Source organism: Otolemur garnettii, unplaced genomic scaffold (genome assembly GCF_000181295.1).
Source record: "Otolemur garnettii isolate 467f Iridium unplaced genomic scaffold, OtoGar3 scaffold00074, whole genome shotgun sequence".
NCBI classification, from domain to species: Eukaryota; Metazoa; Chordata; class Mammalia; order Primates; family Galagidae; genus Otolemur; species Otolemur garnettii.
The window spans coordinates 440,702-462,806 of NW_003852469.1; the positions used below are offsets into that span (position 1 = coordinate 440,702).

Consider the following 22,105-nt stretch of genomic DNA (forward strand, 5'->3'; position numbering starts at 1 on the left):
AAAAAAAAAAAAAAGAAAAGAAAATGCCTTTTGAATCAAAGGATTGATTCAAAGGAAATCAAGAATTCTGGCATAGACTACAATTTTCCTTGTTGTTTGGCACCTATATTCCGTGTTTGTATTTTGGCATCCTGCCCACCCACTCCCCTACTTTCATACCCTGATCCAGCCCTAGCCAAACTTACAGTTTCCCAATGACAGGTCACAGAACTTTACACTCAGCTTGGGCCTAGGCCCAAGCAATTCAGCTGCCTGGAATGCTCTTCCTACTCCTCACCTAGCCACCTGCCACACTAATATTACAGGTCAGTGGAATCCTCTCCTTTGGGAATCCTTTCCTGACCCTTCCTTTATCTGTTCCTTAAATGCAACAAACATCAGTTTGAACACCTACAATGCAACCGACACAGGGAAAAACAAAAATAAGTAACATGAGGCTCGGCGCCCATAGCTCAGTGGTTAGGGCACCGGCCATATACACTGGGGCTGGTGGGTTCGAACCCGGCCCGGGCCAGCTAAACAACAATGACAGCTGCAACAACAATAATAAAAAAATGGCCAGGCTTTGTGGTGGGCACCTGTAGTCCCAGCTACTTGGGAGGCTGAGGCAACAGAATCACTTGAGCCCAAGAGTTTGAGGTTGCTGCCATCCCAGCCAGCTTGTGGAGCTGGAGCTGTGTGGACCTGCTGCCTCTGCCTTAGTGATGTTGGTGCAGTGGCAGCAAGCAGCAGAACCAGCGGGCAGTGGGGTGGGCAGTGGGGTCCCCATTTCCTAGGCCTGGGAATGAAAGGGATTGTAGCCACTCATTTGTAACCCAGACATGACCCAGACATGTCCCAGACCCACTAAATGTAACTACCAAGGGCCAAACATGACCCAGACATGTCCCAGATAAGCTAAATGTAACTAGCTAGCCCCGCTAAATGTAACTATCGCTAAATGTAACTATCGAGGACCCCCGTGCACTATATATACCCCTAGACAAAGAGCCTACAGACAGAGGGAGAGAGAGCACTTTTCTCTCCTGACTGGAGTTTTCTCTCTCTGCCAGGAGCTCTGGCGCTTCTGTATTCTTTTCTGTAGATAAATCCTGTCTTACCACTGATCTGTGGTCTGCGGATTCATTCTTTGAATCACCGAGACCAAGAACCTACTGAAGAGCGAAATTCTGGTATTAACTGTGAGCTGTGACACCATGGTACTCTACCAAGGGTCACATACTAAGACTCTGTCTCAAAAAAAAAAAAAAAAAAAAAAAAAGTAACATAGGATTCCACTCCCAAAGGGCTTACAGTCCACAGGAAAAGACAGACATGTTTGTTTGTTTGTTCAGAGACTTAAGCTGTAGCCCTGGGTAGAGTGCTATGGCTCACAGCAACCTCCAACTTTTGGGCTCAAAGGATCCTCTTGCCTCGGTTTTTCTTTCTTTCTTTTTTTTTTTTACGTAGAGACAGTGTCTTGCTTTTGCTCATGCTGGTCTAGAACTCAGTAAGCTCAAGGAACCCACCCACCTTGGCCTCCCAGAGTGCTAGGATCACAGGCATGAGCCACCACCTGGCTGAGATGGATGTGATTTAACATGACAGTGCTGCTATTTGTTAGAGACACAGTTGGGGAGCACTTGATCCACCCCCAGTCTGATGTTGGTGCCCAGCTGGAGACTATAGACAAATGCACAATGGCCAGACCACAGATGGTGACAGAATTCTAACCCATGCTTCTGCAAAATACAGTCCACGGACATCAAACCACAAGATCAGCAGCCATCAGCCCAAAACAGGACTGTCACTAACTACCCTCTGCTTCCAACTCAGGACCAACCAGAGAAAGACAAATATGCTCTTCAAACCAATCACCTAAGACATCCCGCTTCTAGTTAACCTGCTTTCAGCTTCCCCAAGCCTACAGCCTCTAGCGTACCCAAAGCCTTCCATTCTTTCCACTCTAAAGGTTTCCCACTCCCCTGCTTGCCTCTGAGTGTCTGCCAAGTGCAAGTGCAGCACCTGCCTTGCTGCAAGCTCTGAATAAATAGCCTCCCTGGTCTGTGCTCATTTGGGTGGTCTTTATTTCCACAAACCTCAGTTCTTCTATGTCCGGTGATTCCTTTCTTCCTCAACTTTATAATTCTTTCTTGTGTGTCTCCTTCCCCCGCCCCCAGTGACAAAGGGGCTGTGTCTGAATGTGACATCCTGCAGAGCACGTGCACTCCTGGAACTTCCAGAGCACGGAGGGGCTCCCAAGGTGCTCTTCCGCTCACCCACCCACCGGACACTTTCCTCACTCGGTGTAATAAGCCCATCCCCTCCTGTAAGCATTGGGTTCTGCTTTGTAGTCCCAAATCCTAGCATTTAGGAGGCAGTGAAGACATTTATGGAATTGCTAGGGCCACTGAAACCTAAGGTTAAGTTCTAAGTTTCTCACAATATCAATTATCCCAAAACTCCAACTCCTGAGGTAGAGAAATCCTCCCCTTACAATCGGTCAAATCCAAGCTTTCCTCTCCTTCAGTGAAACCCGGATTCCCCCTCTGCATTCCCATCCCCTGCCTCATGGTCCTGCCACCTCACCTCCCTCCTGCCAGCAGGCACAAGGGCAATATATGCCCATGGGTCAGTACCCAGCTGACTGTTTCTGCACCCTCATCGCCACTTCTCTCTGGTCTAGCCACTTACCCTCCTCCTTGCTGGCCTCCTCTTAGAACTAACCTGCAGTCTTCTGCTGAAAGCTGGCCACCATGACGGTTTGGGGGGGACCGTGGTGGCTGTGGATTCCACGGCCCCTCCCGGAGCCCTTCTGCATCTCTTCCCTGCAGAACACATTCCATGGGGTTCTGACGGCACCGACCAGCACCCTTACAAACCCAACCACTACGCACTTTATTTCTCCATGTTACAGACTGCAAAGTCACTGAAGTCTGAGACATCACCAGCAGGTCTGGTCAGGAGACTAGGGAGGAAGGCCTACCCCCCAATCCTGAGGGCAGGCATGAAGGCCATGCTTCAACATTTTATTCCATAGACTTTTTTCTTTTGAGACAGAGTCTCACTCTGTCACCCTGGGTAGAGTGCCATGGCATCACAGTTCACAGCAACTTCTAACTCTTGGGCTCAAGTGATTCTCTTGCCTCAGTTTTTCTATTTTTAGTAGAGACAGGGGTCTTACTCTTGCTCAGGTTGGTCTTGAACTCGTAAGCTCAAGTAATCCATCCACCTCAGCCTCCCAGAGTGCTAGGATTACAGGCGTGAGCCACTGCACCCAGCCATGTTCCATAGACTTCTATATTGCTGAAATCTTTTGATGTCTGTAATTATAAATTCTTTTTTCTTTTTTTTTTTTTTTTAGAGAGAGTCTCACTTTATCTCCCTCGGTAGAGTGCCATGGCATCACAGCCCACAGCAACCTCCAACTCCTGGGCTTAGGTGATTCTCTTGCCTCAGCCTACCAAGTAGCTGGGACTGCAGGTGCCTGCCACAATGCCCGACTATTTTTTGATTGTAGTTGTCATCGTTGTTTGGCAGCCCAGGGCTGGATTCGAACCCACCAACTCCAGTGAATGTGACTGGCATCCTAGCAGCTTGAGCTATAGGCACTGATCCAGGAGTAATGGCTTTTAAGAAGTTGAAGATTTTCTCCAAAATTCCTTTGTAACCTACAATAAACTGAATTGTGTCCCCCTAAAATTCTTATCTAAAGTCCTACCCCTCCATGTGACTGTATTTAGAGAGAGGGTCATTAAGGGTAAATGAAGTCATAGGGACACAGTAAGATCAGTGACCCTATAGGAAGAGGAGACATGAGGAATGTGATTCCCTAGGTGAGGACACAGCAAGTAGACAGATGTCTGCTAAGCTGAGGAGGGAGGCCTCAGGAGAAAGCAACCCTGTCAGCGCCTTCACCTTGGACTTCTAGCTTCCCTTTAACTCTGAGAAGGTGTAACTGTTGCTGTAGCCACTCTGCCTGCAGGACTTTGTTAGGGCACCAGAGATGACTAACACCTAGCCCAAGGTCAAAAGAACTGGCCTTTTTAACACTTATAAGAGACATTTAATATACAAGACATATTTAAGTTACAAATCTAAGATATGTAACACCAAGGAAATATGAGGACAGCAGGCATGACTTATATATAAGGAAGTAGAAAGGATTTAGACCACAGGTAGGATGACGTGTAGATTTAAGGAGCTAATTAAGCTGGCCGCAGGCAATGATCTGGACCAGGTGTCCTCAAACTATAGCCTGAGGGCCACATGCAGCCCACCTAGGACATTTATCTGGCTGCTGGGTGTTTTTGCCGCCCCTGCCTGTCCTGCTTAGCAGCCGACTGGTCCCAGGGCCTGCAGCCTGGCCTTCCAACGGTCTGAGGGACAGTGAACTGGCCCCCTGTTTAAAAAGTTTGAGGACCCCTGATCTGGACAGACAGCAGAGAGGCACAAACACAGAGGCAACATCCAATTCAAACAATACTTGGAGAATTTCAGATTCAGTGGAGTCCAACGGTATTTTCCACAATGTGTTCCCAGGAATAGGAAAGACAAAGTGAATTTCCTGGTAAAAATTAGGTTCAGAAACACCAGGCAAAGTACAAGTTGGCTTTCCTGTGGGACTTTCAGAGCTTCATGAAGCTCCAAGAGGGGTTGTAGCATGCAGTGTTTCTCAAACCATTCCCTGCCCCATGTGTGAAGTTATCTTAAGCAATGAATCTTCCTTGGAAAACAAGGAAGAGCCGACAGATCCAGGGAAACTTGGCTACCTTGAGTGACGTACCCCTAACTATCAGGTTGATGTCAGCCGGGACTTGCTCAACTCCCCTGCTGTTGCACCTGACAGATGGCCTATAAGGGGTGGGTAAAAAGGATATGGCTCTTACAGACCGAATGAGTCCCTCCAAACTCCGTATGCTGAAGTCCTAACCCCCAGAGATGTATTTGGAGGCAGGTCCCTTGTGAGGTCATGAGGGTGGGGTCATAAAAATTTTCCCATAACGGGATTCGTGTCGTTAGAAGAGACTAAAGCACTCCCGACCCCACCCCTCCCAGACATGTGAGGACACAGTGAGAAGGGGGCCCTCAGGAGGAACACAGTCAACCAACACTTAATCATGGACTTCTGGGCTATGAGAAATAAGTCTGTTGTTTAAGTCACCCAGTCTACGGGATTTCATGGCAGCCTGAGCAGACTGAAGCAGTGACTCTGGAGCTTTTTAACTGTGCTTAAGAAGTTCCTCTCCAGACTTCAGTTTTCCTTTCCATGAAGTAAGGACAGCACCTATCTGCAGGAGAGGTTCCGCAGACCGTGTGCAAGAGTAAGTGGTGAGCGCTCAGTGTGGGGGGCACTTGGTCCCCATCGACTATGACGCAGAGGATCAGTCTCCCATAAAGTGATTTTCCTCACTCAGACTACTCCCAGTAATTTAAGACAGAGGGAATAACGGAAAGCCAGAAACACTGGCCACTGTTTCCTTCCTTTCTTTTTAAAATCTTTTTTAGAGACACGGGCTCACTCTGTTGCCCAAGCTGGAGTACAGTGGAACAATCCCAGCTCACTGCAGCCTCGAACTCCTGGACTCAAGTGATCCTCCCAGCTCAGCCTCCTGAATGGCTGGGACTATAGATGCACACCACTATCCCTGGATAATTAAAAATCCCTTTTTTGTATAAACGTGGTCTTATATTATCAAGGTTGGTCTTGAACTTCTAGGCTTGAGATCCTCCCCTCTAGGCCTCACAAAAGTGCTGGGATTACAGGCCTGAGCCATTGCCCTCAGTCAGCCAGTGCTTCTCAATTTCTCTCTCACCAGAGGTGGTGGAAGAGAAGTTCATCTCTGCTCATCTCAGGCCAAATCCCACCGGCCTGCCTCGGTTAGAGGGCAGGTGTGCGCTCCCCTCCAGCCCCTACTCCTTTAAGTACATTCCTCAGGCTAACCTGGCAACCCCCTGGAGCCGCCCTCCTGAACAGCTGCTATTTACAGTTGAAGACCCTTTAGGTTCAAAGAAAGATGAACAGCAACAGAAAATAACAAAAACCTTTATTTTCAAGTCTCTATACTAGTGTCAACTAGCAGTTGCCAACATGAGGTAGTGTCTCCCTACAACCCTTAACTTCTGAATTGTTCAACATATTACGAACACAAATATATCAGCTTAAGGACTAAACAAGTAGTTTTTCTATAAAGGCCACTGGTTACACCAGGAAGGCAGCCAGCTCTCCGCCCCTTGGTGCCCCTGTCCCAGGGGGAGCACCCAGGCAGGAGCTAAACTCTAATCAGCAGATCCGAGGGGAAACAAGGAAAGAAAACCCCACTTTCCTATTCCTCGGAGTTTCAGAAATAAAACACAACATCTGCAAAGCACTGTTGGAAGCAAAGCATTCTCCGACAAGCTCTCGTTTTCCCTGTCCTGTCACAGGAGCTTTTTCCCTCACCTCGGGTCATGGTTCTTCTCATCTTTCACAATGACAGAATCGGACAGGAAGAATTAACTGAACTAGAAAAGGAAAACATCTAACCTTCTGAGAATCCTGCTCAGACACAACTCCAGTGAGATGAATATGAACAATATCAACGCCCCAACGCCCCCTCCTCTCTACACACTCAGGCATCAAGTCCCCAGAAGGCAAGATTCCCTGAAGAGGGTCCTGAATGCCTTAGGAGAGCTGGGACTCCTCTGGCTTCTCAATGGACAACTGGGGCTGGCAATGCGGGCACCACCAGGTGAGCCTCTGGAACCTGCCGGGGGGCCCAAGTGCCTCCTTCATGACCTGGTGCCCAGCAGGGCAATGTTCTTTCTGGTAGATCTGTTTGTGCTGGGATATGCCTTGCAACTTGCCCTGAAGCCAGCCTGTACTGAACTCTACCACATAGTCCACCAGAGCCTCGAGACGCGAAGGACTCAGGAGCGAACCCAGAGCCAGCGGGTGGATCCCAGCTCTGTACAAGGCTTCATTCTTAATGATGTTCCCTGAAAGAAAACAGGGGGAGGATAAGGGAAGGAAACGGGGCACACACCATGTGAAGCTATCAACAAGTAAGCCAAGCCAAGCCAAGCCAGTGTGATAGGAGCAGGGAGGCTCACTAGCAAGGCCAGAGTCAGCTCTGCCTCAGCCTGGGGGTCCTGGCCAGGTCGGCAATCTGAGTCAACTTCCCTGTCTACAGAATGGGTTTGGACGTTTGTTAAGATGAAATAAAACTCAAGCATAACCCATACCACAGCTAAGGGGTTATCAAACAGAGCCCTGGCTCCAGACCAGGCGTCCTCAAACTGCAGCCCGCCTAGGACATTTATCCGGCCCCCCGGGTGTTTTTGCCACCACTGCCTGTCCTGCTTAGCAGCCGACTCGTCCCGGGGCCTTCAGTCCGGCCCTCCAATGGTCTGAGGGACAGTGAACTGGCCCCCTGTTTAAAAAGTTTGAGGACCCCTGCTCCAGACTGTCTGGACTCAAATCCCAGCCCAACCACCAGATTCTTTCCCCCTCCTTGGATGGCTCCTCAGCCTCTTCAAGCTTCCCCTTCCTTATCTATAAAGCCACAGCTTACCTGTTAATTTTTTTTTTTTGAGACAGAGTCTCACTATGTCACTATGTTGATAAAGCGCTGTAGCATCACAGCTCACAGCAACCTCAAACTCTTGGGCTTACGCAATTCTCTTGCCTCAGCTTCCCAAATAGCTGGGACAACAAGCACCTGCCACAATGCACAGCTATTTTTTTTTTTTTTTGCAGTTTTTTTGGGCGGGGCTGGGCTTGAACCCGCCACAACTGGTATATGGGGCCAGCGCCCTACTCCTTGAGGCACAGGCGCCGCCCAGCCTAGCCATTTATTTTTGTTGCAGTTGTCATTGTTGTTTATCTGGCCTGGGCCAGATTCGAACCCACTAACTTCAGTTATGTGGCTGGCACCATAACCACTGTGCTACAGACGCTGAGCCCAGCTGTTACGCTTTTTTTCAAATTGTTTAACTCTTCTCCCCACCTCAGAATGCTCAGTTTCACTGCTCGGGCCACCTGAACAGAGAGGGAAACTGCCCTTTCCTTCAAGCCTTAGAGGAATCTGATGTTAACTAAGTACATAGCACTGTGCTTTGACCAACAGGAAACTCCATCTGCCCAAAAGTAGCACCCACCAGCAGATGGGTCACTCCCACTCCCCGTCAGCAAACCGCACAATGTTAGGTTCCCAGCAGACACTGGTCAAGCATCTCCCATGTGCCGGACACCACCTGGGGCAGCAGAGGATACAGGACACAGAAGACACGGCCCTACCCTTTAGAAGGTCTCCCTTCAACAAGGTTGTGGGAGGCTCACAACTGTTAATGCAATTAGGGTGCCGAACTCTGACAGAGACAGAGGTCCAGAACTGCCTAATCCAACACCCTCAGTTTAAAAACAAGGGAAGAGAAGCCGAAGAGATTACGTGGTCACCTCCAGACCAAGTGTACTGACACAGCGGGGCTGGGTCTCAGGTCTTGGGACTGCCAGACCAGTGACTTTTCAACAAAGCAACTCTACTGGGTTTGTTCCTGCCCCTTCAATCTTACCTAACCCTGAGAAGTATCTCTGGTCCAACAGTGTATAGCACACAGGCCGGGCCTGGCCCAAGGCTTCCAAAGCTTGTCCTCGATGGAACTCATCAGACAAGATGTCACAGGTGGGTTCAACTACCGGGGAAGAGCGCCAAGCCATCTGACAGTTATAAAATGCCAGGAAGCCACCGGCACCAAAATGCAGGACCAACCTGAAAAGAAAGAACAGATCACAGGTACACACATCACCACAATATACACGTAGTCACATCAGTCATTTGGTCTGTGACTTAGGACGGGTCCACTTACTATTTTTTGACTTTATGGTGGCACAAAAGTGATATGCATTCAGTAGAAGCCATACTTAACTCGTACAACCATTCCATTTTTCATTTTTAGCACAGTATTCAATAAGTTACATGATATCCAACTTTATCATAACATAGGCTTTGTGGGGCTGGGCGTGGTGGCTCACGCCTACAATCCTAGCACTCTGGGAGGCCAAGGCAGGTGGACTGCCCTGAGCTCACAGGTTCAAAACCAGCCTGAGCAAGAGTGAGACCCGGTCTCTAAAGATAGCCGTCGTTGTGGTGGGCACCTGTAGACCCAGCTACTTGGGAGGCTGAGGAAAGAGGCCCAAGAGTTAGAGGTTGCTGTGAGCTATGACACCACAGCACTCTACCAAGGGTGACAAAGACTTTGTCTCAAAAAAAAAAAAAAAGTACATATATATGATTATAACAATACATGTTGGCTCGGCGCCTGTGGCTCAAGTGGCTAAGGCGCCAGCCACGTACACCTAGGGTGGCGGGTTCGAGTCCCCAGCCCGGGCCTGCCAAACAACAATAATGGCTGCAACCAAAAAAAAAAAATAGCCGGGCGTTGTGGCGGGCGCCTGTGGTCCCAGCTACTTGGGAGGCTGAGGCAGGAGACTCGCTTGAGCCCAGGAGTTGGAGGTTGCCGTGAGCGTGATGCCATGGCACTCTACCCAGGGGTACAGCTTGAGGCTCCGTCTCAAAAAAAAAACAAAAAACAAAAAACAATACATGTTCACAGAAGAAAATGTGAAAAAAAAAGAAAAGTGTACAGTCCAGGGGGTGTGGCAACTTGAGTAATACAGGGTTTATCAGGTAGAAAAGAGGGAAACTGAGGCTCAGCAGCCACCACATCCAGTCCTGGGCAACATTTATCAAAAAGACACCACCATACATACCCCCACGAGCTTTCTGATTGCCAAGGACAGAGCAGAAATCTCGCAAACTTTGATAAAGAAATAAAAAGCTACTTTGTACAGGAAGCTCATCAGACAGGAGCTGGACTGAGCACCTGAGAGAGAAGGAACCCTGGTCTACACAGGTGGCCTCAGCCACACTCTCATGTGGAAGGAGCAGGGCAACTGTCGCCAAGCAGGGACTCAGAAGGACATCTCTGTGTCACACCTGACATCATTACTCAAGAGAAAATACACACCCAGTGGAAATTCAATCAGCAGGGATCTCAAAACAGGAGAGTGTGAAGCTGGAAAAGCTGCCTGCAAGATGGGTCTGAGAAGCTGGGATGAAGCTGTACTGCTGATCTGCTTACCCCACAGTCCTTCCCCACATACCTCCATGTTCATCTAGTTAAGGTTTCTCCATGACTGTGAGGATGTTTATCTCAAAAGACTTTGGGAGAGACATAACACTTAGAGAATAAGTGACGTTATATTGTTAGAGTAAGGGTTACTCATATGTTATTTAAGTATTGTTACATTGTTAAAGGCTATCTTTGTGTTGTTTTCTTTAATGATTCTTTTAGATAAAGTTAAGTTTTTCTAGGTTTGAAGAAGATAAACAAATGGCTAACAAACATGAAAAAATGCTCATCATCCCTAATTATCAGAGAAATGTAAATCAAAACCACCCTGAGATATCATCTAACCCCAGCGAGAACGGCCCACATCACAAAGTCTCAAAAGCTGCAGATGTTGGTGTGGGTATGGAGAGAAGGGGACACTTTCACACTGCTCGGGGGACTGCAAATTAGTACAACCTTTTTGGAAGGAAGTATGGAGAATCCTCAAAGAACTCAAATTACACCTCCCATTTGATCCTGCAATCCCATTACTGGGCATCTACCCAAAAGGAAAAAAATCATTTTACCATAAGGACATTTGCACTAGACTGTTCATGGCAGCTCAATTTACAATCACCAAAATGTAGAAACAACCTAACTGCCCACCAACCCAGGAAGGGATTAACAAGCTGTGCTATATGTATACCATGGAATAATGTTCAGCCATAAAAAGAGATGGAGGCTTTACATCTTTTGTGAGGAGGAACACATTCTTCTTAGTAAAGCATCACAAGAATGGAGAAGCAAGAATCCAGTGTACTCAATTCTAATATGAAGGCAGCAGATGAGCTAATACAAGGTGGAGGGTAAGGGAATGAGGGAGCAGGGAGAGGGGAAGTGGGAGGGGGATGCGGGACCACAGTGTATGGCGCACCTCTTAGGGGTGGGGCACAATTATAAGAGGGACTTTGTCTAACAAATGCAATTGGTGTAACCTCATTCTTCGTACCCTCAATGAATCCCAAACAATAAAAAAAAAATTCATAGGTTTGTTTCCTTACATCCCATTATGAAAACTACTAAAATTGTAAGTGAGGCAGAACAGATTTGAGATTCTCACTGTTCCCTGGAATGCTGGCCTTCTGGCAATAAAGCTGGGTGGACCTAACCCCCGTCTCTACATATTGGCTGGACACCGATAGGTGGCCTGACCTTCTTCGTCCAGTAACAAGAGGAAAAGGTAGGAAAACTACCAACAGCACTAGGTTTCACGGCATGGATAACACGTATCGTGAGATCTAAATGGGCTGGGATGCGACGGGGCAACTACGAACCCTAACGCCAGCATTAGGAAAGAATTCTTTCTTTGGTTTTCTTTTCTTCTCAAGAAAATGATGTTTGTTTGGAAAAGGACACTGCAATGGGAAGATGCATGCCACAGTAAACTATGGGCGCATTCAGGGAGGCTAGGGAAGACAAAAGTTTTTATTTATTGGTTTGTTTTTGTTTTTTTAGACAGACTCTTACTCATTCCGTTGACCGGGCTAGAGGCCCATGGCATAAGCCTATCTCACAGTAACCTCAAACTCCTGGGCTCAAGTGATCCTCTTGCCTCAGCCTCCCAAGTACCTGGGACTATATTCGCCCACCACCAACCACATCTGGCCAATTTTTTCTATTTAGTAGGAAAGGGGTATCCCTCTCGTTCAGGTTAGTCTCCAACTCCTGAGCTCAAGCCTCATTCTGCCTTAGATCATAGGCCTAAGCCACCAGGCCCAGCCAACTGGAGTTTTTTTCTTAATCCTGAAGAATCCACTTCCCCCTTTCAATAAAAATCTTTCTCTGAAAGCATCACTGATCAATCTTCTTGCTGTTAGGTGTTTTTCTCTTTCTTTTTTGGTACATAATAATTGCATATATTTACAGGGTCAAAGTAATTTTTGATACATATACACAGTATGTAATGATCAAAACAGGGCAATTAGGATCATCAACTCAAACATTTATCATTTCTTTCATTTCTTTGTATAAGAATATATATATATATATATATATTTTTTTTTTTTTTTTGAGACAGAGCCTCAAGCTATCCTCTTGGGTAGAGTGCCCGTGACATCACAGCTCACAGCAACTTCCAACTCCTAGGCTCAAGCAAGTCTCCTGCCTCAGCCTCCCAAGTAGCTGGGACCACAGGCGCCCACCACAATGCCTGGCTATTTTTTGGTTGCAGCCATCATTGTTCTTTTGGCGGCCCAGGCTGGATTTGAACCTGCCACCTGAAGTGTATGTAACTGGCGCCTTAGCCACTTGAGCCACAGGCACTGAGCCTAGAAAGAATTTTTTTGAGACAGTGTCTCACTTTGTCCCCCTTAGTAGAGTGCTGTGACGTCACAGCTCACAGCAACCTCAAACTCTTGGGCTTGAAGCCATCCTCTTGCCTCAGCCTCCTGAGTAGCTGGGAGTACAGGTGCTGCCACAACACAGGACTAGAAAAGAATTCTTGAAACAAAAGTTACCTGTTTAATATGCATTTAATATTAATTTAATCATACTATGTGTACTTATAGGACTGATATTCTAAGCTAGCTCAGCAAACTCAGGAGTTGGGTGGATTTGGCAGAGAAAAGCAGCCGCAAGCATAAATATCTTTTTTTTTTTTTTGCAGTTTTTGACCTAGGCTGGGTTTAAACCCTCCACCTCTGGTATGTGGGGCCAGCGCCCTACTCCTTTGAGCCACAGGCCCCGCCCCATGCATAAATATCTTGAAAGACTCATCCCAGAGGTGGGGATGAGTTTTAATGATATAGAAGTTATTAATTTTGATGTTATTAAAAATTAGACAGTTATTAAAAGAAAAAATCCAGTTTTTATTTAAGGTAATTACCAAGAGAACTAGGATGATTACCAACAGGTCCAAATCCACAAGGATGAGGCTTGGCATCTGTAGCTCAGTGGCTAGGGCACCAGCCACACACACGGGAGGTGGTGGGTTCAAACCCAGCCCAGGCCTGCCAAACTATGACAACTACAACAAAAAAATAGCCAAGTATTGTGGCAAGCGCCTGTAGTCCCAGCTACCAGGAGGATGAGGCAAAAGAATCAGATAAACCCAAGAGTCTGAGGTTGCTGTGAGCTGTGATGCCACAGCACTCTACCAAGGGTGACACAGTGAGACTCAGTCTCCAGAAAAAATAAAAAATAAATAAAAACAAATCAACGAGGATGAAAAAAGAAAAGAAACTTAATAAACCTAACAGAAAGTACAATGACTGCAAAAATCCAAGTGTCATAATTGTTACATTTCAAAACAAAGAGTTTAAAAAGACACAGAGTCAATGAAGCTGCTTATAAGAAACAGACCTAAAATAAGTGAAAACTAAATGTAAAAACACCTAAGACTAACTGCAAAAAAAAACTAAGGGGTTGGCAAACTGAACAGTGTCAACATTGAAAACCATCATAGACATTGTCAAAGGACACATGATAGACTTGAAGCTATGCGGGCAGCACGTACCAGGAAGACTCACAGACTGACAACCCAAAAGCTTCAACAGATTGGTAAAGCATACCAACACCCAAAGTTAGAAAGAATTCAGCTAAGCTAGCACTTTTGAAAGGCCTTAAAAAGGTGCAGGGTAACAATATTCAATCTCTTCAACCATTAATTACTCCTCTGGGAACCGACACTAAGGAAATGATCCTAAACAGAGTTGATACATAAAATATTGTTAAAACTATTTATAGATTAACAACTGGCAAAATCTTGTCCCTAAACTGAGGACATACTACTCAAGCCATAAAATGGTCTTCAGACACCTTCCATACTGAAGCACGACATCTGTGCAGAAAATTCTCCCCTTCTCCAAGCTACCCCTGGGTGCCCGATCCTGTCCTGTGTGCAGACTATTCAGGCCACATTCTATCATGGGTAGGTATAGATGAAGCTTCTCCTCCTACACAGTAGGGTCCTGAGGACAGGCTGAGTATCTTCCTGAGTGGGACCCCACAGCCTAGGGCAATGATTTTCAACTGGTGTGCCACACTAGTGCGCTGTGAGAGGACCTTAGCTGTGCTGCAAAATTTTTTAAAGACCATTAATTATTTTTGAAAGTAGTTCAAAGCACGGTAAGTATAGTCTTTTCACTCTGTTTTTTTGATCAACATAATTTAAGTGTGCCATGAAAGTTTAACTACAGGTTCAAGTGTGCTATGACATAAAAAGGTTGAATAATGCTAGCCTAGGGCCAATATGAACGCAGTGGATCCTACAAAGACCCAGATGGCCACACCGTTACCTTGGACTGGGATCCTGCCAGTCACCTTTCTTGTTGGCTTTCTTTGCTCTAGAGAACTCGTTGGCCCAAACACTGCCAAATAAACCAAAGCGGATCTGCAGCCACCTCTCAGGTCCTTCTGCAGGGGGGTCTCTTCTCAGACAGTCGGAGCCATCAGCTCCCTGGGGAGCAACAAGTTCTGAAGAATGTAAGGCCTCATCACAGGTCCCCTGTCTGCTGGACCCCAAGGCCTCTTCCCTCTGTGCTCCTTTTTGTGGATGCTCTGGCAGTGGGTTGTTGTTACCAGGGGGCCCCACTTCATCTGGATCAAATCTAAGGTATAACTTCTTCCCATGGACCTAGGGAAAAAAATGAACATATATCTAAGCCTTGCAGACCCAGAAAGGGGAGGAGTGGTATGCAGACACTTCTCCTACTACAAATTTCATCCTTCTCACCTCTCCCATGAAGTTTTCCCAAGTGGGAAACTGGGAAAATGTGGGGCCTGCCAAAATTTTACTCTTTTACTCCAGTGGTGTGAGAAGTCAGTGCATGGTTTTCTAAGCCATTGAAAGGAAATGGAACAATTAGTTAACAATGAAACAGACTTGTTCTAGATAGCACAGCCACCTTCCAATACCTGAGTGGAACTGGCTCCAACTTTTCACAGATTAGCTAAGAAATAAATACAAGTTGTCACTCTTTCATTTAATTCCTAATACATGTTTCTATGCTAGAAATAATAAGCATGTGGGCACACGCACAAAGTGACAGCAGCTAAAGACAATATATTGTAAAATCAGTACCCCTTGCTACCCTCTCAGCCAGCCAAATGGGACTTTATAAAAATAACAGCAATAAGAGAAGTGGGAATCTAAACTAGAGCTAAGAGATCAAGTAACTTGCTCAATCTCCCAGAGCTAAACTCACTGAGTTAGTCTGCAAATATTTCTTTGGGCCTCCTTTGTGCCTCCTGTGTGCCAGGAATTCAGCTAAGTGTTGAGGATACTGTTCTTCTGTCCTATGCTCAGGGGCCAGATAGGTCAGCAACAAGGCTCTGATGGCAGGAAGCACAGAATGCTCTGGAAGCACAGAAGTGGAGGCTCTACCCCGATATGAAGCAGGCACGGCAGGCTTCTAAAGACACGATGGCCAAACGGAAGCCAGAATACTGACTAGGAATGACCGTGGTAAACTGGGAGGACAGTCATGGGGGCAGAGTTGGGAGAAAAGGGGAGATCTGCCCAAGCAGGAGAGCAGCAGGTCCAAACCATCAGCTGAAAGACTGTTAGAGATCGATTTGGGGCAGGAAAAGAAGGCTGGAGATGGAGGCATGGGGTCAGACTACAAAGAGCCCCTTGAAGGGATTCTGTTGCCTGCTCAGGGGCAAATGTAAGTGGGTCTGAACCTACATCAGAGCCTCTCTTTCCTTCTCTCCCCAAGGCTGGCCATACAGGCTTAAACGTGGTTCCCTGTCCAAGGTGCACATCAGACAATCTGGAGTGAACAGAATCCCTGCTGACCCTGTCATTCAGGGTGTCCAGCTTGCACATGTCTCTTTACAGTTTCACAGCTGACTGCGATGCCCACTTCTGGCTGAGAAACAGCAGATGAGAAGGCAGAGCTTCATTGGCGCCTCAGCTTGGGCAGCTTGGGCTGGAGGAAGTGACAGCCTGACACATCTGGGGCAGATTCCAGGGGAGCTGCCAGCCCACCACCCGCAGGAGATGAATGCTCACCTGGGTGTCCTGGAGCCACAGTGCCTGGAGGCCAGTAGGGCAGAACTTCTTACTGCTGCCCCCTGTCTTGACTACCTGCTGGCCCACAAAGGGGGATACCAAATGGTGAAACTTCCTCACAGACGGCCCTTCTGGCATCTCTGCAGGCAGAAAGGGACAAAAGAGGCCACAGTCTTAGTTCCTTCCTCGCTCGCATTTCTGACAGGTGCCAAGCTCCAAGCAGCCACTCTTTATAGCCACTCCAAAGCCACCAACTTTGGGAGCAAATATGGCCCAAAAGGGAGCTTGGACGGGACTAGGACAGGGTGTGGGGAGACAGATCACAGAGAAGTACAAGCTGCAGTAGGGTGTGGCCAGCTTTGCAGAAGTTTCCCTTTCCAAATCCCTCTGCCCTTTCTTCACACAGCAAATACTAAGCACCAACATTGTGCTCACTATCCTACAGGGGATACCATCCACTTTGATGTGGTGAAGACTGTAAGGGGCCCAAAGACCCCCAAGTGGACTGGGACTGCCCCACGTCCAGGAGAGATGTGCATGAGATGCCCACGGACAGACCTCAGACTCACAAGGGCAGACCTTCCAACCATGCTGATGCAGCTTACCTGCCAATAATTATCCCTGATAACTGAGACACAACTATGCTTTCCCATGGGGGCCTACCTGTGACCCCTTCCTTCCCTGCCCCACATCATCCCAGACCACTGAGACACCAGTATAAGGTAGTCTGAGTGGTCTGCAACCTGGGTGACTGGGCACACTGCTAACCACCTGTTCTCATATCAGCATGAGATTCTGTAAGTTATGGTGAAAATAATATTAAAAAAAAAAAAGTAGGTACCCGGCATGGTGATATTTCAGTGATTCTAAAAAACCCATTTAGGCTCAGTGCCTGTAGTTCAGCAGCTAGGGTGCCGAGCATATATACAGAGGCTGGCAGGTTCTAGACCCTGCCCAGGCACGCCAAACAACTATGACAACTGCAACCAAAATATACGGGGATGTTGTGGCAAGTGCCTATAGTCCTAGCTACTTGGGAGGCTGAGGGAGAATTGCTTAAGCCCAAGAGTTGGAGGCTGCTGTGAGCTGTGATTTCACAGCACTCTACTGAGGGTGACATAGTGAAACTGTCTCCAATAAACAAATACATAAATAAAATATAAAACACATTTAAAAGTATTTTTTAAATCTCGGAAATGAGGATGCTTATTGCAATGTGTACATTCTCACAGTTTCATTAATAGCACATTAAGAAATGTGCGCCTTGGCTCCGCGCCTGTGGCTCAAGCGGCTAAGGTGCCAGCCACATACACCTAAGGTGGCAGGTTCGAATCCCCAGCCCGGGCCCGCCAAACAACAATGATGGCTGCAACCAAAAAATGGCCGGGCGTTGTGGCGGGCGCCTGTGGTCCCAGCTACTTGGGAGGCTGAGGCAGGAGATTCGCTCGAGTCCAGGAGTTGGAGGTTGCTGTGAGCTGTGATGCCATGGCACTCTACCCAGGGAAATAGCTTGAGGCTCCGTCTCAAAAACAAAAAAAAAAGAAAGAAAGAAAGAAAGAAATGTGCGCCTTACTTGATGGTGCCTCAGACTGGCTGAACTGTGGCGACACTTCCCCTAATCAGCCTCTAAGGACACTTTAGAAGAAATCCCCACAAAGCAGCAGGTGTGGAAGGGGACGTGCCAGACACAGCAGACAGGAACCAGTTCTCTGGGAATTTCTACTACTCTCCTAGGGAGGAAGCTTCTGGAAATGCCCCCTTCGAAATGCACCAAGTCGACACATGCACATATGTCTTTTGGGGATTTTTATGGAGCTAGGCAAGCTGCTCCTACAATGGATTTAAATGGTGAGAAGCGGAAGAGGCCTGGAAGGGACGAGAACCTCCCCCATTCCCGAGCCTCCTCCCACAAGCCTCTCCCCACACGGGGGTTAAAGGCTGGAGAGTGGGCTCCCTGGTAAAGGAAAGTAGACGGTCATCACCGTGGTCCTCTTCCAAGGTACACTATTCCTCAAGAAGAGTCTAAAATGCCTGCTTTCCCCAACACTCTTTGGCGGGGGAGGAGCAGGGACCAGACTGAAGTCACCAGCGTCAAGTGGGGAGGCACCGTGGTAAACAAGCAAAAAGAAAATGTTCGGCCAGGAGTGCGGGTGGCCTTAAGAAGCTATTGTTTGTTCTTTGAGTTTTCATGCCAAAAAACTTCGCGCGGACAAAGTGCACCCGCCTGGGAGCCGCGCTGCGTGTACCCGCGAGCGTCAGCGCCCTGCTGAGCAGGAGGCAGGGCCTGGTCCCCTCCGGTCTCCTCCTCTTTCCAGTGCACCGCCCACGCGGCCGTGGGTCCACCGGAGGGGAGGGTGTGGAGGTTCGGCGGGCGGCTGGACTCACCGGCTCAGCTCAGCTGGGCGCGCGGCGCTGCGGGCACAAACGCGGGGAAGACCACCAGCTACCACCTACGCGCAGCTGCGCCCCCGCACTCGGGGCTGAAGGCGCAGCCCACCAGTAGGCAGGCAGGGTGTCAGGCTCCTCCTCCGACTTGCCCGGGAACTCGGGCTTGGGGGCGGAGCTGGGGCGCAGACACCGCCCCCGGGGGCTGAGCGCAGGAGGCGGGGCTCGTCCGCTGGGGGTGGGACTTCTGGGCTCCTCCTCCGAGTGCAGCTGTAGCCTAGGGCCGGTGCCCCTGCCGGTGCCGGGGCGCTAACTCCGCCTCAGAGGCCGTGCGCAGGGGGCGGGGCTTGTGCCCTGACAGGTCAAGGTGTCGCTCGCGTCTCCCGGAAGGAGGGCTGGGGTCTAGCTGGCGTCGGGGCGAGGGGTATGGGCTCCTCCCTTGGGGGTGGACCAGACGCTCACTCAAAGGCAGGGGTGGAGCCTCCCCCTACAGGTTACTACGACAGGCGCGACCGCGGCCGAGGGTCGGCAGAAAAAGCTGGAATGGGGGAAGGATTAGGATTGGATCCGAGGTTAAGATTAGGATTAGAGCCAAAGTAAAAGGTTCTTGGAACATTTATTGTGTCCCGAAGATAGTTTCTGAGAAAGGTCCTGAGTGGTTGAATGGAAGAGCAGGTGGTTCAGTGGAAGGGCCTTTCAATTTTTTTTTAATGGTGGGTTTGTTTTACTTTTGAATATTATTTGAATTTTTACTATAAGCAAATGTTGCTTAAAATGTTTGTGTATTAAATTTTTATTCCTAAGAATAAGAGATAAAATAATAGGCTACTTAAAGACAATATGTTCTATTGATGTTGGTTCTCCAAGGAGGATGAGGAGCCAACTCTTTCTAGGAAGTCATGGGGGGAGTTTGGGAAACTGTCCAAGCAGATGTTCAGGAAATCTCCGTAATGGCAGTCCCCATGGACCCTAATTGAGGGGCCCTGGGCAGGGATTGACCAGCATAGGGAGACAAGCCCAACCAGTCCTTAGAGGCATGCTCTGTCCTGCTGATTGAGAAGAAAGGGTGCATGTGGTCTTCCCTGGCACCCGCCCACTGAAGGAGCTGGGGCAGAGGGTGAGAGGGAGGCTGGGAAGGACCAGGGTATCCAGGATCCTGCATGTTGAGGGTTCCTAGAGGCAGAGGGGGAGAGGTCTGGGGGCATGGAGTCTGGCCTTAGGGATAGCATCCCCACCCCGGGATGTCTCTTGCTCTGGGATAAGGGGCACCCCTATGGTAGTTCTGGAGCCCCAGCTCCTCTTCCTGCAGGCTGGGATGGAAGCAACAGCCACAGTCCTTGCCTCATCTGGTAGAACAAATGCCTGGTACCTAAAAGGGCTCTTCTGAGGCCAAAGGGTTATGTCATTGATAGGGCGACCAGATTTTAACATTCGTAAAGCGGGACAACACGGCAGGGGTGGGGGGGTGGGGCAGGGGACAGGACAGGGCAGGGCCTGACAACAATGCAAACTTTGATAAGCAGTTCTCCATAATCACTTCTCAACAATTATTTGTTATTATTACAGTTTAACATTATAAAATTAACAAAAATAATATAAAACTCATATTCTGGAGAAATAGCCACATGGCAGCCAAAAACCGTATATTCCCTTCCTGTTCTCCCACCCGTTTGTGCATTCTTTCCAAAAATTGGGACTTTTTTAAAATGCCACAGGACATGGGACAAATTGTTCAAAAGCGGGATGTCTGGTCACCCTAGTCATTGAGAAACCAAATGGTTCCCAGCTTGGCCCTGTCATTTATAATTATAGCTATTGTTTATTGAGTGAACACTATTTGCAAGATACTGCTGTGAGCTCCTTACACATTAGGTTATTATGTATGAAATGTCCCATTTCCTTAAGTACTAAGTCTGACAGGTGATATCTCTGACATTTCACTTTAACACTTTTTTTTTTCTGTTTTTTCTTTTTTATTGTGAAGGTGCATCCACATTCTTTTAAACTCATGTTTTGGTCCTTCTTTCTTTATGTTTAAGTTGGGAGAATTTGGAACCAAGGATTTTCTTCAGTTTCTAGAAAGACTTGGAGACACTCTAGACTCAGGCTGTAGGGGGGTCCCTCTTGCAGAGAGGCAGGGGTGAGGTGGGAAAGCCAAGACTCTGGAGTCAGGTAGATGTGGTTTGAATTCCAATTTGCACTTAGCTCTGTGACCTTCAACAAGTGACTTAAAATCTTTGTGTGCAAAACATGATTGCGAGCACATGTAAATATTTTCTGTGGCTACGTGAAGCTCTTAGCAGTGTCTGATGCAATAGTGCTCAATGTAGGTGCTTTTTGTTAGCAGTATTTGGGCCCAATCTGATCCCAGATTGATAGTTTGAAAACTCAGGCTGTACTGGGGGCTGAAAGGGAGCCCGGAAGATGTGGGTACCACCCGTTCAGTGCGTTAACTGCCAGGACAGTGCCTCCCGCCAGGCTCAGGGCCTTCCTAGTGACAGTGGGTAGTGCCAGCTTCCTCGTGCTAGCTCCATGGCTTTGAGCAACTTTCCTCAACAGCAGGACAAGACAGTTTGCACCAGATGATCTCTGAAACCCCTCTTGGTCTGCAAATGAGTAAGGAATGGTATTCCAACCCAAGCTTCCTTTTTCTTAGGAGGGTTCTGTTTTCTTTCTGATCTACTCAATCTCCCAGCCCAGCTATTCGAAACCTCAGTGATACCAACTTTCCGAATCCTTAGCGACAGATCTCCTGTCACCCCCCCCATGGGGTCTAGACATGGACTTTCCTAGTAAGAGGTGGTTGGCAGATTACCAGCCCTGTCTTTGGATGATTGTGCAAACAGCTAGTCTTAGGCTACAGGCCTCCCTGGAGCCAAGAGCAGCTGCAGGGGCCTTAACACCAGCCCAGGGATTGTGCAGTTGCTTCATTTCCTAGCTAAACAGGAAGGTTTACTCTGGTCCCAACTTGTCACACCAAGGGCCAGGACACCCTGGGAGGAGCTGATCTGGTGGCAGACACAGCCTCACAGCTCTGGACTAAACCAGAGCCTCAAGCTGAGTGTTCTTAACATGGGGTATATGGAGAAGTTTCTGGAGTTCATAAAGCCCCTAAAATGGTGAGTAGAGTGCAAATCTCAAGTTATGTGTAGCTTTCTGGGGAAAGTGGGCACAATTTTTGTGTATTCTCAGCTAGGTCTGTGACTCCCACCCCCAAGTTAAAAAAATTAAACACTGGGGGTGGCGCCTGTGGTTCAAAGGAGTAGGGCGCTGGCCCCATATGCCAGAGGTGGAGGGTTCAAACCCAGCTCTGGCCAAAAAAATAAAAAATAAAATAAATAATTAAACATTGCCCCAAATTGCTTTATATTACAGAAATGACTTACTCTAAATGCTCTGTGGGGGGGGGGGGCTGTGAGAAGCCCTAGAGACATCCCAGTTCATAGCCTGCAGCTCCACTCGGACCTCATCCAAGCAGTTGGGTAGGAAGCAGAGGCCAAGGTCATTTGATAGATTTAGGAAAACACACTGAACTAAAGTACAGCAAGCCCTGTTCTTCAGTGTAGCAACATGGAAGACCCAGAAATGTTCCCCATGTGGCAACCTTGGCTGGAATTCATTTTCTGAACCTACAAA

The 22,105-nt window shown here is 48.0% G+C and overlaps 1 protein-coding gene across 1 annotated transcript; it reads right to left on the reverse strand.

The window, feature by feature from the left end:
* Nucleotides 1-6,061: 6,061 nt before the first annotated feature.
* NEIL2 (nei like DNA glycosylase 2) lies at nucleotides 6,062-18,518 on the reverse strand. Its single transcript, XM_003794004.2, has 5 exons — nucleotides 18,470-18,518; nucleotides 16,085-16,224; nucleotides 14,367-14,704; nucleotides 8,533-8,729; nucleotides 6,062-6,957 (listed from the first exon to the last, which is right to left on the reverse strand). The coding sequence occupies exons 2-5, from the start codon at nucleotides 16,220-16,222 to the stop codon at nucleotides 6,644-6,646; spliced, it is 987 nt and encodes a 328-aa protein (XP_003794052.1). The 5' UTR covers nucleotides 16,223-16,224; nucleotides 18,470-18,518; the 3' UTR covers nucleotides 6,062-6,643.
* Nucleotides 18,519-22,105: the final 3,587 nt, after the last annotated feature.

Coding starts and splice junctions, on each gene's coding strand:
- NEIL2 (XM_003794004.2), bottom strand. CDS start 16,222: ATGCCAGAAGGGCCGTCTGTGAGGAAGTTTCACCATTTGGTATCCCCC. Junction 8,730..14,366: donor TGGCAGGATCCCAGTCCAAG/GTAACGGTGTGG, acceptor CTTTCTTTTCAG/GTTGGTCCTGCATTTTGGTG. Junction 6,958..8,532: donor GAGATACTTCTCAGGGTTAG/GTAAGATTGAAG, acceptor GTTTTCTTTCAG/GGAACATCATTAAGAATGAA.